Here is an 18,271-nt window from a genome sequence, read left to right on the forward strand (position 1 = left end):
TAATCATGTTTTAATGACTCTACCGTCTGGCGGTCAACATGAATTCAATTCAACACGTGCGAAAACCATAGGCCTGTCCAGTTTTACAAAAACAAATGCATTCGCTGACCTGTTGTTAATGTTATAGCATCATTCATCATTTCAACATGTCTGTGTGGATCGAATCTATGATACGTTACCTTCTCTGATTGTGGGGGGAAGACAGAATACAAAGACAACTGGATGGCACCCACCGAAACAGCGGTATTTACAAAGAAATAACTGCAAAGATCGAAGAAAAATTTAGGGGAAAGCTGACGGTGACACAGGTCACCAATAAACTGAAGTATTTGCGCAGGGGAGTACAGTACAAGTGCGTGAAGCGTGGTTAGAAACGTAAATATTGCGTGGCATGATGGGATATACAATTGCCTCGTTGACCTCAAACGAGTATTTCCGAGGTAAATTTTTACACGGTTAGACAAGATAAGTTTGTGCTCGAATGCGGGGACCCTCCGTGGTGTAAAGACATGCATTTACCTGTCGTATACACGGAATTTAATAGGCGTGTATGGCTCGAACGCACCCATACTGTATTATTTTTTCTAAATTTCTCCCATACTGTAGGAACGACAGAGGTCACGTTAGTGCAGTTGATAAAGGTATAGACTTCGGTGTGAGTACTTGCTACTATTATTTAGTGACACTTCTGAAGAAATAAAATTATGTATCAACAACCACCATTTTGTACAATTTCTAAAGTGCTGCTCTCACATGCACCTTTCTCGAATAATGGTGAATGGTGTCCAGCCTGTGCACATGGTTGGAGCCATAAAGTCTACTGTAATTCACGGAATCGTACTGCACATTACAGGAAATGAATTTCATGCGAAATTTGCATCTCGAAGTAGGCATCTAACTACTACTTCTTATCGTGTCCACGTACTATACTTGGCCCAGCTATAGCTGGACACACTTCTGTGCCTTTACGTTGTATCTGGCAAGATCTTCAGTGTTGCAGGTTTCCTCTAGGTTTGGGCATTGCAAGAGATGTTGTATTGTCTGGGGCTCAGTTCCGCAGTCACAGATAGTTGGGTTGGTTGAATATCCCCATTTCTGCATAGTGACCTTAGAAAGGCCAATCCCAGTTCTTAGTCTGTTGAGACATTTCCATTTCGGCCAGTTTATGTCGGATCCAGGCGGGAGGTCTTCCTTTGGTGGTATTTTCATCGCTAAATATTGTGGTATAGGTTAGCCAGCCTTTCTTCTCACATGGCAGTGCGAGCTTCAGAAGGTGTTGATGTTGTCTCCAGTGGAGTAACACTGCTCATAAAGCTTTTTCTTGACTTAAGACGTCTTGGTACAGTTTTGTGATTATACAGAGGGTGTCTATCATCCGACGCTTGTCGAAGCAGCTAACTGAAGAAAGTTCTCACACCAGCCCAGGCTGCAAACCCTATCAAGAGGTGAAGATATTGGGGGAGATCGGTTTAGACTATCCAATCCTTGGGTTACTCACGGGCACTCGATATATATTTGAATAAACGTCCCCTCTACATGACTCTGTACACAAAACTAATACGCCTTTTTCACTCTGTGGTAGACACCTTCGATCGATGACAAACAGTGCTGAGCAGCAAAGCTAACCAATAGAAATAACATAGCGTTTCAGCCATATTTTCGGAGGGTCGTACAGTATCAACATACCTTTTTCTTTAAAATGTTCGAACAAAGGATATCTATGTCCTGTGTGAATTTAAAAAAATTTAAATTTGTTTAGTCTGTCATTTTTCAAAACTTAATTTAATAATAGCAACACACACTATACAAAATCGTATGCAACACAATCAGTTAGTACCAATGTTCTAGGGCCTCCTCGCCACTAGAATTAAAATTTGTTAAAGTCTTTATGATCATACAATTCACATTTTGATGGTAATTATTACAGTAAAGTAGCCTTAGGCATAGTATAACTCTGGGAACCAGCCCTATTCTCCTACCGTTTTTCCATGCAAAATTGAGCTAGCCTAGCCTAGGCCTAGTCTTTGAGTTAGCAATACTGTACAGTATCATTCGTACAAACTTTATACTTACAGTACACATTTACTTTACACCATGTCTACCGTATGGTGGGCACAAGTGAAGCTGGGCCTATCTATGGCCTACAGTAGTTGTAGACCTGGCCTATACCTAGGAATACGTACCATATTTTAGCCGTATTTGCAGATTGTGACACTAACAGTCCCGAATATCCACCGTCCCAGCCCGATTGTCTGTCAGCCATCACCTACCGTCCGTAGGCATTTCATAATAACAGTAGGGTGTACAACGTAATGACTACCCTTTAAATAAAGCCATCTGCGTATGCGGGAACGTTAAGTTCTCAAGGTCGCCTGGATTCTAGGACGTAATTTGGTCAAATCTATGTTGTGCAGAGAACGTAGAGTACTGTAGGACGGTCACACATCTGTGAATCTGTTCTAGCGTCCTGTTGTTGCACAAAGCGAAAGCTGAGCTCCCTAAAATAAACCCTCATACATAGATTCTAGACATCTTGATAGGTTAAGAGACGGGGAAACAAAGTACTACTCCCCTCAAAAATAGTACTTTTTTGACCTGTCGCGATGTGCAAACTCTAGGTCCACTAAATCGCGCTGCTGACAGTAAAGGGGACTGCGACCTTTACGATGAGATTAGCCCCCCTGACCGCGTCACGGATCAGCGTGTAGACGATAAAGAAATATGGAGGCTGCTCGTTTCAAATGAAGGAGGACTAGCCTAGGCCTAGCATTACTTTTTGATGAAGCCGAGCAAAAGCACCAAAACTTAAAAGACAAATTTTAATTTAAAAATATGTCTTATCAATATTTGACAAACATTGCAAGCTAACCTGCATTAGGGCAAATAGAAAAATTTATAAGATTATCACTCCCGTCCGCATCAAAAATTCGGGAAATATTGATGCGGAAATAAAATTTTTTTTTTATTCTGCCGCATCAATTATTTCAACAGCCCCTCATTGATGTATCTTCCCTTGCCTTGGGCCTTCGCGGCCCTCCGGGTCTCCACATCACCGAGGGGCAATACATTTCACTAGGCCTATTCCCCTCATGAGCAGTCAATATTTGTATACTACTGTAGGCTTAGGCCGGTAGGCCTAGCCTAGCTAGGCCTACCAACCAAGGGGATATGACCGGTTGAGCCGCCTGTCATTTCTATGGAACGCGAAGCGCGTCTCTCAGTGAATGTAGTGCGTCTTTCAGTGAATGTAGTCGGCTTGCCAATGTCATCAGTGAATGAACCCCACAGATACCAGCTACATATTCATCCCACAGTCTTGTCAGTCTTTGATTTGCTCATATTGCCGTTCGTGATGTATAATTGTGTTAAAAATGTGTTTATTTACGGTTGGTTTGCGGCGTATTTCAATTAACTTGTTCGTTATTTGTACTATTTTGTTAAATTATTTAATTAAATTATTTATTATATATAAGTTTAACAAATAGTAAAAAATAAAAATATATAAATTATAAAACCATAGTAAATACTGTATAATAACATAGGCCTAACACATTTAAATTTATTGTTTATAGTCATGCAAAATCGTATTAAAAATGTAATAACTTGATTATTTTTTACGTTTGGTTTGCAGCGTATTTCAATTAACTTATTCGTTATTTGTACTATTTTGTTAAACTATTTAATTAAATTATATTTATTATATATCATTATATATAATAAATGATAAGAATGTATGGAGTCCTTTTTTTTACTATCTGGCAAGCCGACTGAATTTAGACAGATGACTATAAACAATAAATTTAAATGTGTGAGGCCTATGCTATTATACAGTATTTACTATGGTTTTGTAATTTATATATTTTTATTTTTGTACTATTTGTTAAACTTATATATAATAAATGATAAGAATGTATGGAGTTTTTTTTTTTACTATCTGGCAAGCTGACTGAACAAAATTTAAATTAAAACGATAGAAAGAACAAGTAAATAAATTGAAATACGTCCCAATAAATATTTAATAAATCAGTGCAAAAACCGAGTATTAAATAAATTGAAATAATTGCGTAAATAAACTGAAATACATCCCAAACAACAGTACCAAGAACGAATAAGTTAATTGAAATACGCCGCAATTAACGCACTACATTAACTGAGAGACGCGCTTGGCGTTCCATAGAAATGACCGGCGGCTCAACCGGTCATAATCCCAACCAAGCTAGGCCTAGGCCTAGCCCATCCTAGCCTAGGTATAGGCTAGGCCCTAATTATATCAATTATTTAAACAGAAATTGCTATAAGTAACTTAACAACAAATCACAATAGCTCATTTATTCGTAACCTACTATTTTTTTTTTTTTTAAAGACTTACAATTCTTAAGTTACATTATGATTCCGAAGAGCTTCCTATCATGTTGTCGCACGGCACATACAGTACTGCACATACTGAAAAGTATGGTGCGCCAGAACAGACATATTCCGAGTTGACACACAAATTTTGTTTTCACATAATACCTAACCTATCAATATATTGTTATCAGGTCAGTAGCCAGGGGGATGGGGGTTATGGTTCAGGAGAACCCCCTTTTTTGGCGAACCCCCTTCTTTTCTGGAAAACCTCCACCCCCTCGAATTTCCTGAACGAGTCCAAGTATCCATTCCTGATGATGACATAATTAATGTCGAAATATTGAATCCCAACACGATGGCATGCATTTCAATACTTGGAGTATGTATTATACTTTCTTATCTGAGATTAATCAGTGGACCTTTCGGTTTTTTTAATTATTATGTTTATATATCTCTGCTGTAGGTATATACCTGGTGGGATATCTGAGTGCTTTGTGGGTACAAGGTACCAGGCAAGTGCATCATGTTGTATTCTATTATGTTGGTCCCATGTGTGGGACTATGATTCAAATTGTTGAAAGTCCTCTAGATAATCCCTACAATTTCAATTTTCTTTTATACTTATTTGAGGTATTTGTAGGATTGAATTAATCGTTTTGCGATTGATTGTAGGATTCATTATGTCTGTTCTGGCGTGCCATACGTACCCGTAAGGATTGTGAATCAAAAGAGGGCGACAATTAAAAACATGGCGATGCACATGAAGTCCACATTGTTGACTTGCTCAAGATTAATTTGCCTCAAAAGTAAATTGAATTCCGATTATTAAATTAAGTTTAATTCCGTTAATTAATTTTCTTTACGGTTCATGTGTAATCACAGAGGTGATCTTTGCCAAACAGAACGTACTATTAGAACAGACGTAGCCTAGGCCTAGGGACGTAGAAGTAGACTTTTTATTTAGGGTAAGGGCCTACTACATAGGCCCCTAGTAGGCTAGGCTAGGTATGTTAAAAAATTAAATTTGATTGGATGTCCACAATACTGATATCACAAATTCTACCAAGTGTTATAACATTAAAAACGTTTACCAAATTAAATTTGGTTGTATGGTTGATTTTTAATGATTTTTTAAAATATTTAATTATGGCGAAAATTTTGCTACAGACAGGCGTTATACAAAGTTTGTGACCTTTTTACTAATTTGTCAATTCTCATTGTGTATACCTTGAAAAAAAAAGTTAATTAGGTACTATTATTGCTTTGATCTATACATGCATTATTTGACTAATTTATTATTACTACAGGGGTATTATTATTTTTAATTGTTTAAAAACTATTAATGTAGGCCTATGCAACACCAGGATGCTTGTGCTCCATATTCCTGTCAACAACACATGTCATCCAATCAGATTTCAAATTCAATGTCAAGTGATCTATACAGACCAATTACAGGCCAGAATTGCCAAATAAGACGCCATATGCAATTTCGTGACGGTAATTCTCAATTATACACGGGTATATTAATCGCAAAATATCATTATAATAAATTGAAATCTTTAAAAATATTCTATTATATAATACTAAGCAATGATTATATTGGACATATTCATCAGTAATATAGACTTTATGTGTAAATTTAATAACAATTATGCCGTTTGAATCGTCCTCCAATGTACACATCTTTTGATCAGCGGACATTTTTATGCATCGGACTCGAGAGTCGTAAGATTTGAGAAAATCAAAAAAATTGTTGAGAAGCATCAGATCAAATTCATACTTGGAATAGATATTAAATGTATAATTCTTAAAATTACAGGATGGTTTTTAAAATTTACAGAGCTTACAAAATATGTGTAAATGATGCTTGTAACTCCATGACCGATCAATGAAAAAAATATTTTTAAATAGCGCAAGAAACTTTGACCTGTTTACTTTGTAAATAAATTCAAAGGTTAGCGAATGCAACCAATAAACGATTTAATACGATTTTTTCTAATCTGGATGCAAGATGCAAAACCAAAACAATCAACATCGGCGTCGCGACAACAATAACAGTGTGTGACGTCACTCTTCTAACATACCTAGCCTAGCCTACTACTACTACCACACTACTTAATTTAGTACTACCCAGCGATTTTCCGTGGAAATTTGAGGTAGTTTTTTTAGATGTCATCCGCAGACGTTCCAACCCCACTAAGGCCTCGACCTAAAAAATCGGGAGACCGGAGAATTTGAAGGTGAAGGGCGCCCCCATTCCCACCATTTAGTGAAAAGCGCATTCATCATCGAAAAATTCTTATAGCATTATAGGCCTTTTTCCACTAGTTGAATTTATTCGCGCGAATCAAATAAAAAAAATCTATACGCATGCACAATTGAGAATGTTGTTAGGCATTTCAGGCGCTCGCGTAAACGATGTGAAAACAAAGTCACGCGCCGAAAACAACATTGCAGGAGCAGGGTTCCTATTCGTAAATATTCATTACTCGGCTGATATTTCATGTATCATAATGTAATAAACACCATTAGATCGCTTTTTATCCCGACTTTCGTTTGCAATTTACCCCGTTAAAATCCGTTCACTAGTTATTAAATGAAAGCAAGTAGAATTTGGGACTCCACCATCGGACCTGCTGATAAGTGCCGATGTTGTGAACTGGTCGCTTTTTTCATAACAGATCGATTCAACATGCTTGCTTCTTATTGGTTTCCAACAATCTTCACTGTGATCGTGTAGACAACTTTTTACCAATTTTCATGACGTATTCAGCAAATTTATAGGTTGAGTGGATCAGAAACGGCCTGCGGTTGTTGAAGATTTCAATGTAATTTATTTTCACTTTCAAAATATTTTCACTAAAATCTGACAATATCCCAAATAAGAAGAACTATCATAGATTTAATTTAATATAACTATTTATTTAAACTTGATTTTACTCCGTCGGATTTAACAAAGTTTTAGGGCCATCCCTGTTGTATTAGTGTACACAGCTTAGGCCATGATTACAGACGCTCAAGTCGCGGACGTGGGGCGCGCTCAGCGTGTTATTACAGCCTTGAGATAAGGTTATGTAAGCTACCTAGGTTTGTTTATTAGTATTACTAATTTTTAAGCCAATTAAACATATTTTCAAGCGTCAAAATAGTAAATTAAATTATAATTGAAGGGCTATTTGTATCTATCCACCCACCCAGAAAGTTTCAGTATAGGTCTGCATGTACAGGTAAAAACTTTTAGAGAGGAGGGTTAAATGGTTAATTATTTACAAATTTAGTTTAATTATTCACTTAATCAATTATTAATTAACTAATTAATGACATTAACAGGCTTTATTTACAGTGCATCACCCATTAAAGAAGCCTTTGCTTACCTGATTATGGCGTTGTCACACAGCTTCTGCCTCTTTCGAAAGTGATGTATCAAATGAATTACTGTATGATAGCCTAATTTATTAGTATCTAATTAGCTTAATTAGTCCTACTTAATTACTTATTTGTCCAGTTTCTGCGGTATTAAAGTAAATTGAGGACAGAAATCTATTTTAAGCCATTTAAAGTGTTTTTAGTACCAGTATTACATATTTTGTGGATCATGAACTTTAGTGCTGTAAAGTAATTAATTATGCTAATTAGGTATTAATTTTTATATTTTATTTTCTTTTCCCAAACTCATCTCCATCACCATACTCCAATCATACATGTTGTCAATTTTCTCCGAATGATTTGGCCTATTGACTGAGTTATGGCATAAAGTGTGTCCAATTTCATTAAAAACAAGAAGCCAGTGTCCCACTTGACCTTTAACCTTTATATACATTTCCATTAGTCACTTTTCTAAAAACAGAGGCCTAATGTCAATCTTTAATATCCGATTTTTCTGGATTGGGTTGAGATATTTTAATTTTGTAAAAAGCATTGTAATCTATTTAATAGATCTGCAAACCTTTTTTGGACAAGATGGTGGTTCTGGATCCACCTCTGGTAAAATGTAATTTATAAGGTTTTGGGTTTTTCATTCATGTGGCCTAGTAATTTCATCAATTTTACAGTGCGAATCCCATGTTTTTTTACAGGCCATATGCTAAATGAGGTGGTTCTACATCCAATGTAGGCCTAGGGCCTAGTTTTTGAAATTTGGCAGAACTTGAACAAATTTGGGAAACCAAGAAATTTTGGGAGACTCCAGATCGAATCAGGAGGGTGTAAACTCTCCATCCACACAATTAAAAAACCTTACAGTTGAGTATGGGGCAGCTGTACATAGACCTATGTTAAAACAAAAATCATCTTGGTTGGATCCAAACATAGTGATGCCAGATAATTCTCTTACATTTTAGTATATATAAATAAAATTTATTTGAATAAATTTGAGCTAGTGGTTAATTTTACATAAATTTTTAAAAATGTGTTTATAAGCGGAAATATGGCATATTGTAAGGATTGTATGTAGGCCTAATGTTTTTCACTTTTTTAACAACACTGCGTATTGACGAAACTCGAGCAATGCCATAATTTAGTGTACAGTATACTGCATAGCTACCATGGTAGTGGATAAGTGGCTGATTTCCCAGCTGTTAAAAACCACTTAGGAGTCTATATAATTCCTTCATATTTGGTCAAGATAATTACTTTATCTGTCTAACAATGGTTTAAATAATCTTTAGAAAGTGACGTTTACCGTACTGCTAAAAAAGTGTATTTTATTGGAGTATAGATTTCAAATGTCAGCTACAGTGAAAATAGAAGATGGATGAAAACAAAACCAATGTGTGACCTATATTTGACCTTTAATCTGCATACTAATGTATGACATCATCGATTTAATTAGAGGCATTTTTAAAGATTTTAAAAAATTAAACACCCTGACAATTCAGCCACCGTTGAACAAGTGACCAAAACAATGAAGTGTAACGTACCTACCTAAAGCTAGGCTTATGGGATCAGGTGCAATTCAAGGACCACAGGTATATGGTCAGCCTCTGAAACTGAATGTTTTCTTAAAAGCAAGACAATTCGGGTGCATACCTGCAGTCCTCCAGACTGTAAAAAATGGTTTGCGCAGAGAATATATTTAAAAAAAATAAGATTAGATTTTTTTTAAACCAAATTAAATATGCCTGTAAGTCACTAACTATTAAGGAAATAGGTTTTTAAAATTCAGAATTACTGCAGTGCTATACTGTACTGTACATTGGTTGAACATTGATAAGTAGGCCAAGGCCTAATTTTTGACAAACTGTGTGAAAAAGGCCCTTACTTTCCGAAGTATGCAGACGGAATTCTAGGCCTAATTTTTCACACACGACTTGTTTTAATACTATCTGGCTCAACAACCAACTGAAATTTGCATGGAAAAATCATTAGTAGCAAAATTAGTGTGTGGAATCATAATTACTGATATATTATTGATTGTATATTGAGAAATAGTATAGGCTGATTTTTGGGAAAGATTGCTCTGAAGTTGGCCCTTTTTTTCGAAATGTGCACACAGAATTCTAGGCCTAATTATTGCACGGGGAATCCCCATCTTTTCACCCTCATATTTTCATTCATTTGTTTGTTGTTTTTAGGGACCTAAAGAAGTAAAGTTTTATGTCCTTTACATCTGTAGGCCTACAGAAAACCCAGTGGATTAATCTGCAATCACTGGAGCCTGATCAGTTTCTAACAAATTTTTTACTACAGTTTAAAAAAAAAACAATAGTTAAAAGAGCTGACAAATGAAATACAATACATAATTGCATTTTGTAATAATTACAGCAAGAATGATTTTAATGGGATTATAGTCAGAGGAAAAAAAGTGGACATTTTGAAATTTGGGAGTGGGAGGGGGGTTATCCATCACTGCTGTGTATTTATGCCAGGGTTAATGTTTTTGTTAAACAAATATTCTGTCAATTTCATTTCAGGAATAACTGTAGTTTCACATGTGTTGCTACACAACGGTTCCTCTGGCAAAAACTTTAAGTAAGTGGGTATTCCATTACTTATCATCTTTCATAGGCCTATCTTTGATAGATATTAGTTTTACTAGTTGTATTGTATACAATTATGGCTACTGAGGCAATATTGTATTGATTGTGTTAGATACAAGGTACTGTACAGTAATTGCTCAACTGTTAGTGTTCATGATTTTTGGCTCCTATACGTACAGTACATATGTACCGTACATTTATATACAGCAGGATTTTGTATTGTGCTTTTTTGTGCAAATAAAGACTCAAGGGGTTCCAAGTCTCCTGCAAGTCTCGTAAGAGTTTTATCAGTAACTGGTACAACCACCCTAAAAATCCTTCTCCCACAAGCCAACAAAATACGAGCCATACCCGAAAATTGTATTTGCATGCCTTTTCTACTGTTTGTCTCCTTGAGGTCAACTGGCAATGGATATCAGAATGCACAACAAAATAGAATTAGATTAATAAAAGGCGCATTTTAACAAGATCTTCCAGAATTTTTTTTTTTTCCAATTCCCCTGATTCATGCAGTGACTGGGAGGGAGATTTACAAGCAGTGGTCCACACAATGCTTTGAATTTTAGAAAACTGTTTAGTGCAGACACCATTGATCCCTAGGTTTTTTTTATTTACTTTTTAATAATGAATAAGTATATTTTCATACCATTAAACCTTTTCCTTCATGTTTTAAATTACACTTTAGATTGTGAGGCCTGTTAGGAGGAAAACTGAGTTTAAAGCAGAGTTATAGTTTATATTATAACAAATCATCAAAATACTTCATAGATTTGTATGTCATACATTCACTTTGTTAAACTGCCAGAATTTATTTGTATTGTTTTAATCACGGTTTTGTTGAAAAATAGACACCAACATATTTATATTGTAAATAAAAATCAGTTGGCAGCACTGTTTTTCCCTAACAGTGTTGTTAGTCAAAAACTACCAACTGATTTTGTGACACTACTAACTACTGCTACTACTCAGCTACCTCTATATTCTATACTATAAGTTTATTAGCATACATATTGTTTCATTAAGCAATTATTCTTTATATAATCTTGATTTTCATAAGACAAAGTTATTGTCAATTGATATTAGGCATTTTTCGTTTTGACTACGCTGCCAGTCTACTACGAACTAATGGACCGTGACGGCAACGCCAAGACTCTGTTCGCGTACTACACCAAGAGCTGTTTCGTTTTTTTAAGGCGACTACGACGACGCAGCACACGTACATAGGCCTAGGCCTACGGAGGGGAGTTAGTCGACCATGGTTTTATTACCAGAGAACAATGTTCCCTTGTTTTATATTTGTAAAAGGAAATGCGAGAAAAAACTTTCGTCAAATACTGTATACAAAATAAAAAGTTTCCAGAAAACACTGAGTGATGTTTCGCTGCTCACTTGTTTTAATAATTAATTCATTATTAAACGAACAATGCTGATCGCGGATGCGATGAAAATTGCAACCCCAACAAAAAAGTTACCAGCAGTTTGCCAAACAATCCAGTGATCTGATTGGTCAATATTATGGTAGTCGCCACTACGCCAAATTCAGAAATTAGGGTTGTCGCGGAAGCTGTCACAACGCCGATTTTGCCAGTAAGGTTTGTGAGCATGCGCAGATGTCTGTTACGCTCTATTAGTCCGTAGTAGACTGGCCGCGTAGTCAAAACGAAAAATGCCTATTGTCTTGTAGGTCACAGTGGACAGACACCTCAGACGGCTCGATGATTGTATGTTATCATCCTGCAGATGATTTTCCTTACGAACACACAAAGGTATTTTGTGGCTACTGTTTTCATTTGAAGAAACTGAAAATATTGTAGCCTAAAGTATGATCAAAATATACAATCTGATGGTTTAATAAACATCCCCCAAGTAATGTGTGAAACATCTTAACCCCCATGCTACTACCGTAATAATAATTATAATAAATTGCTAATTATATGATATGTTTACATAATATTCTAAATTTACATAACCTGAAGGTTGTATATAGAAGAAAATATAAACTGTGTATTGGCAATGTATTGGCCAAGTTAAAAACTCAACTTGCGGTAATGATGTTATTACGAACAATCATTTTTAATTACAGAAACACTTAAAATTGTATTTAAAATTCTTCACAATTAATAATATAAAATGTTACAGTACAAAAATTATAGTTTTTAATTTATAAGTAGGCCTACGTGCATGTTGATGGCCGTATCATGGTCGGGCTTCTTTTCAAAGCTGGAAAAATTCACTACTTCGAGGCCTATTAACTGTAGTTCCTGGTAACTAACAGTAAAAAATTGGAAAGAAACATTCCCACAACCAAACAAGGTCATGTTACTCTTGAGGAGGCTACGCTCACGCACCATTCACCAATTTGCCAACGGCGAATTGAGATACCATTTGGCGAAGAAAAAATTTGCATCGTTCGCCAAAAGGCGCTTTATCTCTGATATCAGTTATCACCTCTATTTTGACAACAAATCATTAAAAAATAAGGACCTACCGCCTCTATAGTGCTATTCCCTAATGCAACATCCTATTTTAAAGCAAACTTGTGAGGCTAGGCTCGGCTCGGCTTGTCTCTTTTTAAGTTATCGCGAGCAGCGGAGATATCACCTCCCTATAAAGCAACCTTATTTTTACTGCATGTTCAGTATAGATTTACAGACACTGTCAAGTTCATGTGGAAAATCCCAGGTAGATAAATAGTTCTGGGTATTTGTATGGACACGCATGGGCAGTTTTGAAGCAAACATTCTGATATTGCCTGCACATGACACCTAAAACTATCGTTCCAACTCTAAGAAAGAACGCTAAAACGATATTTCTTCAGCGATTCCGTTATTTAAAACATGGTTTTTATACTACTTAAAATAATACATGTATTGTATTCCGAAAATCCGAATCTCTCCTAATTTGGAACATAATATTCGGTCCAAACACAAAAATCAACTTCTTAAACCAGACGATCAGTTAACCATCAACAAAACAACAAACATAGTTGTACCAGATGCAGAGAAAACGAACTGCCATGCCATGCCATGCCATGGAGATTATAATAAATTGATTAAAATGATACGACAGTATGTTAAACAAAATTGAAGTTAAACCTTCCACCACGGTGATACTTTTCAGTAGCCTGGCATTTTAAAAACTTGAGTGCTATTTCCAAGCATCTAGACGTGTAAATTTTACAAAATTTTTTAACCTCAGCCCCAACCATGGTGGAGTTGAGGTTTTTGACTCTCACACCGTACCAATAAATACATGCTTCTGCCGCCCCTGATTACGGAGGAAATTCGTAGAGAATGAAATTTAAATTTGTTAGATTTATTTATATTTATCTCTAAAATAACACCATTAGGGTTTCTTGTTTGTTTAAATAAATCTTTTTAATTAAATCTTCATCATCTTACACTGAGCTTGTTCCTTGTGTCATCAAAGGGTGTCATGCGCTATAAAACTTTTGGCGATCTGACGTCATCGAAGCACATGTTTGCACACCACTGCCACACCCCTGAAAACAAAATTAACCAATTGGCAGGCAGGGTTTCGGAGGCGCAGTCTCTGCCCTCAGCAAAGTGATGAATGAAAAAAAATTAACGAAATAAAGAACTTTCCTAATATCTAGACGTGTAAATTTTACAAAATTTTCTAACCTCAGCCCCAACCATGGTGGGGCTAGGTTATTGGAGACTCTCACGCCGCCCCTGATTAAGGAGGAAATTTGTAGAGAATGAAATTTAAATTTGTTAGATTTATTTAAATTTATCTCTAAAATAAAACCATTAGGGTTTCTTTACTCATAATAAATCTGTTAATTAAATCTTCATCGTTTTACACTGAGCTTGTTCCTGTCTCACGCACTATGAGACTTTGGGCGATCTGACGTCATCCCAATTTTGTAAAGAATGAAATTTAAATTTGTTAGATTTATTTAAATTTATCTCTAAAATAAAACCATTAGGGTTTCTTTACTCATTTAAATAAATCTGTTAATTAAATCTTCATCGTTTTACACTGAGCTTGTTCCTGTCTCATGCAATATGAAACTTTGGGCGATCTGACGTCATCCCATTCGAAGCACATGTGTGCACGGCACCACGGCACCCCCCAAAAAAAATATTAACCAATTGGCGGGCAGGGTTTTGGAGACGCGGTCTCTGCTCTCAGGAAAGTTCATCGTGACGACAAAAATGTGTTGACACTGCGCTTGTTCCTGTTTCACGCACTATGAAAATTTGGGCGATCTGATGTCATCCCAATTGAAGCACATGTGTGCACGGCACCACCGCACCCCCGAAAAAAAATATTAACCAATTGGCGGGCAGGGTTTCGGAGACTTGGTCTCTGCTCTCAGGAAAGTTCATCGTGACTACAAAAATGTGTTGTGTTTAGAGAAGAGTACACAAGACCGAAAATGCATGTCAATAAAGCATCAATTTTATTGATTATTACATTCGATATGCTGTAGAGCAAAACACCAGGTACGGTAGGGCCTACTGTACTGTACAAAACAGTACAGTACTTGAAATAGCAGTCGCTTGTAATGCCAAGAAGTGAGGCACTCTCTACTCCCAATTTGAATTAGGCCCTAGCGAAGCACTAGGCCTAGGCCTAGAGCAGGTCCGGTAGCCGTCAGTCCCACATATCGTAAACGATCGTTTTTTTTTTTTGTTTCTTCAATCATTCACATTATTACCGCCTTAACTACTGGTTACAAATGAATAAGACAAATAAGCAAGAAATTCATTTACGGAACCGTTTTTGTGAATTTTTTTTTTTTATTTGGCTAAAGCATTTTCAATTTGGCGAAAAAAAATTAAAAACTTTTCACCATTTTGGCGAAAGAAGGTTTGACACTAGCGTGAGCGTAGCGAAGGTAAGCAGATACATTCTTTGTACGCCGCCTTCAGGAATGTGGGCGCATTACCACAAAGGCAAAGTCAGATGTTAAAAAATAGAATAGCTATTTTTTAGGTGCAACCTACGGCAGAGAAAGTAGGCCTATGTCACGTGTGTTCACCTACTTCATACATGTAACCATTAACTTCCAATCGTCTGCTATCTGCTGATCATGTTTATAAAATACACAAATAAATGAAAATATAGTAAAATATAGTTTTAATAACATTAAATACATAAACTAACTATAAAACGAGTCGAAAAGAAACACTTTTTTTGTGCGCAAACACATGTGATGGCAGTGGAACGTGTATATTTTTAAATTCAGATATGAAAGTATATTTGATTTAACAAATTAAATCAATACCGTAACAACACGCATACAGTAGGTCTTTATTATAAATAATTCAGAAATAAATATAACTAATAATAATAATAACAGTTCATTTATTCATGGAAATTCTTTTCAGACTTTTTACAAAGATTGGTCTTCCAAGAGCCTGTGTCCTTAAACTCCTACAGCAAACATAAGATATAAAAGCAAAAGAAAAACTATGTACTGTACACTTGACTTTTCACTTTTGGGCACTGCAAGAAAGAAAATATCGTTAGGTTTACACTCAAACCTTTGTACAAATTATCGACCTAGATTGCTAGATCTCTACTACGCCTAGATAAGTTCTAAATCAGGTTCGAAAGTTAAGGTAGTTAATAGCGACATTGTAGGGGGAGACTTTACAAACGAGCTACTTGACTAGCATTCATTCAGTACAGTACAGTAAACATCTCCCAAATGCATACCGTTTTTTCCAACACAATAATAAGCGCAGATATTTGGCTTCTGTGCACTTTGTTGCAAAAAAAATTATAATCCAAGCCATTTCATGACAAAAGTTGCAACCATGGCAAGGCTTCAGCCTACCTTTCCCTGTTCTATGTAGCATTACGAGGCCTACCCTCACAACTGATATGCTATAAAGATTTGAACAATCTGAATTACAACTTTTCTCGATTACAAACTATGTTCAGACAGAGGGGTGTGCAATTTGGAGATGTTACTGTATATATTGGCCAAGTTAAAACCATGAAATTTATTAACTCTACAGTATATAGGATTTTCACCGTATTTTATTTTGTAATGTATGTGTTTTTTCATATACATTTGCATTTTACCAAAGTTGTAACCACTCATCAATTATTTTTGTCTTTCATTTCATTATTTTAGCATTAAGAATTAATACAACATGCATTTGCAATATTGGAAATAAAGTTTATGTTCTTTATATATTTTATCATTTAAGCCAATTATACGGAAAGACCCAGTGAAGCCTGACACACTGGTGAGTCAAAATCATACAATATTATACAAATAATGAAGTCAAAATCATAATAAATATACAAATAATAAATGTTTATCATACAATAATTTATTTTATTGTTTATATGTGTTAAGGAACTAGGGGTGTTTTGCTTAATTTGTATAATGGTATGGTATGGTAAAATCATTTGCTAAAGCACCTTTTCCATTGGATACAAAGCACTAAGAAAATGTAAAGAGGTCATGGTAATGAAAATAAGTAGGTTTTCATATTAATAAATGATAATAACTTTATTTTTATGTAGTGCAGAATGCTATTAACCTCTATGCGCTTTAAATTAAGAGCAAAAGCCGGATCAGAATTAAAAGAAAAGATGATAAAAAATGAGTGAAAAGCTTTGAGCAATCATATCAACAATCAGAAATTTATCAAAATAATAACAGGTTAATTTTTATTTTATTTTTTTATATAAATTGTGTAATTATTAAAATGTCAATCAAGTTTTTATCTCAATCACCTCCTCATTCCATTTTCTTTATTCTTTTCCATTTTATTTTAGATTTCTTATCTATTCAACTATTTCGGATTTTCATTGTTAGAATTTAGGCAAAACGTACAATTATTTATAAATCTGAATTAGTAGAAAAAAATGTTCCCGTTAGTAACAGACATGTAAATAATGCTTTCTTGTCTTTTATATAGAACTTTAAATTGGCTGGTAATCAATTTAGGATTTTTATGGTAATTGAAGTCTTGAATTTTTTTCAATTTCATGTGCTAATTTTTTTAATTTTTAATCCAGCACTCTACTGAGAGTATACTGAAGAATAAACTTCAATTTGATCATTATGCAATGGAGAAGAGAGGACCCAGTATATCTGATTTAAGCCAGATGTTTTTTACAACCAAACACAGATGGTATCCTGTGTAAGTGGATTTAATTATTACTGTGTCATTATTGTTGTTATTGATAATGTTATTTTTGTTATAACTAATTGTTTTGGTATTATTATATCATTATTATTGTTATTATTGTCATTGTTATTATTTTATTTTTATAGTTTGACTTACACAGTGTTCGAAATAAGGCTTGTCCGCTTGTCCCAGCCAACTAAAATGTACCACGGACAACCAGAACTATAGGGCAACTTGTCCGTGGGACAACCAAAAAACTTTGGACCCAAACCTCACCTCAAGTAATCGTTTTTTGCCTCCCGAACTTTACTGCGTTGTTGTCACGGGCACGGCCATTTTGGATTCGCCGAATCACATGTTTTCTCGCGTTTTGGTCTTAGACTTGAACTGAGGCACCCTCTCGCGTGTTACTTATACTGTGGCGGGCCCATAGAGATATAATAAGAATACTAGAGCGCTAACCGCAATGTATTCGATGTTCGAAATATGCAGAACTGTGTGTGTGTACCATCCAAGATGGCTGCGATAGATTTAGCCAATCAAATTTCACTAAGCACCATCGTTTGCAATTGCTCCCTCAATTTACTCAGAAAGTTCAGTACAGCTAGTTACCCGTATGTTTGAAACTCGAGCGTTGCGGTGTTTGGGTGTAATGTACATGATTTTAATTTTCATTCCTTGGTACTTTATTTTTGAATAAGGTGCTCCACTTGGCCTCGTTTTGGCTACAATAGTTTAATAATTTATTATTACCATTACTCATTATCGTTAATGAAATAATAGTCAGTCAGAGGGCTTATTAATATGTAATAATATGTATAC

At 35.4% G+C, this 18,271-nt stretch overlaps 1 protein-coding gene across 1 annotated transcript in view; it reads left to right on the plus strand.

Moving 5' to 3' along the window:
- Positions 1 to 5,087: 5,087 nt before the first annotated feature.
- Positions 5,088 to 18,271, plus strand: part of LOC117102102 (39S ribosomal protein L42, mitochondrial-like) — a 15,889-nt gene continuing 2,705 nt past the window's right edge. The window contains exons 1-5 of the mRNA XM_033242303.1: positions 5,088 to 5,153; positions 10,260 to 10,317; positions 12,010 to 12,091; positions 16,517 to 16,555; positions 17,337 to 17,461. Coding sequence (XP_033098194.1) covers positions 5,096 to 5,153; positions 10,260 to 10,317; positions 12,010 to 12,091; positions 16,517 to 16,555; positions 17,337 to 17,461 — 362 coding nt within the window. The 5' untranslated portion in view covers positions 5,088 to 5,095. The remainder of the gene's footprint in view (positions 5,154 to 10,259; positions 10,318 to 12,009; positions 12,092 to 16,516; positions 16,556 to 17,336; positions 17,462 to 18,271) is intronic.

Source organism: Anneissia japonica, unplaced genomic scaffold (genome assembly GCF_011630105.1).
Source record: "Anneissia japonica isolate Jap-2015-1 unplaced genomic scaffold, ASM1163010v1 scaffold171446_len717541_cov154, whole genome shotgun sequence".
Classification (NCBI taxonomy): domain Eukaryota; kingdom Metazoa; phylum Echinodermata; class Crinoidea; order Comatulida; family Comatulidae; genus Anneissia; species Anneissia japonica.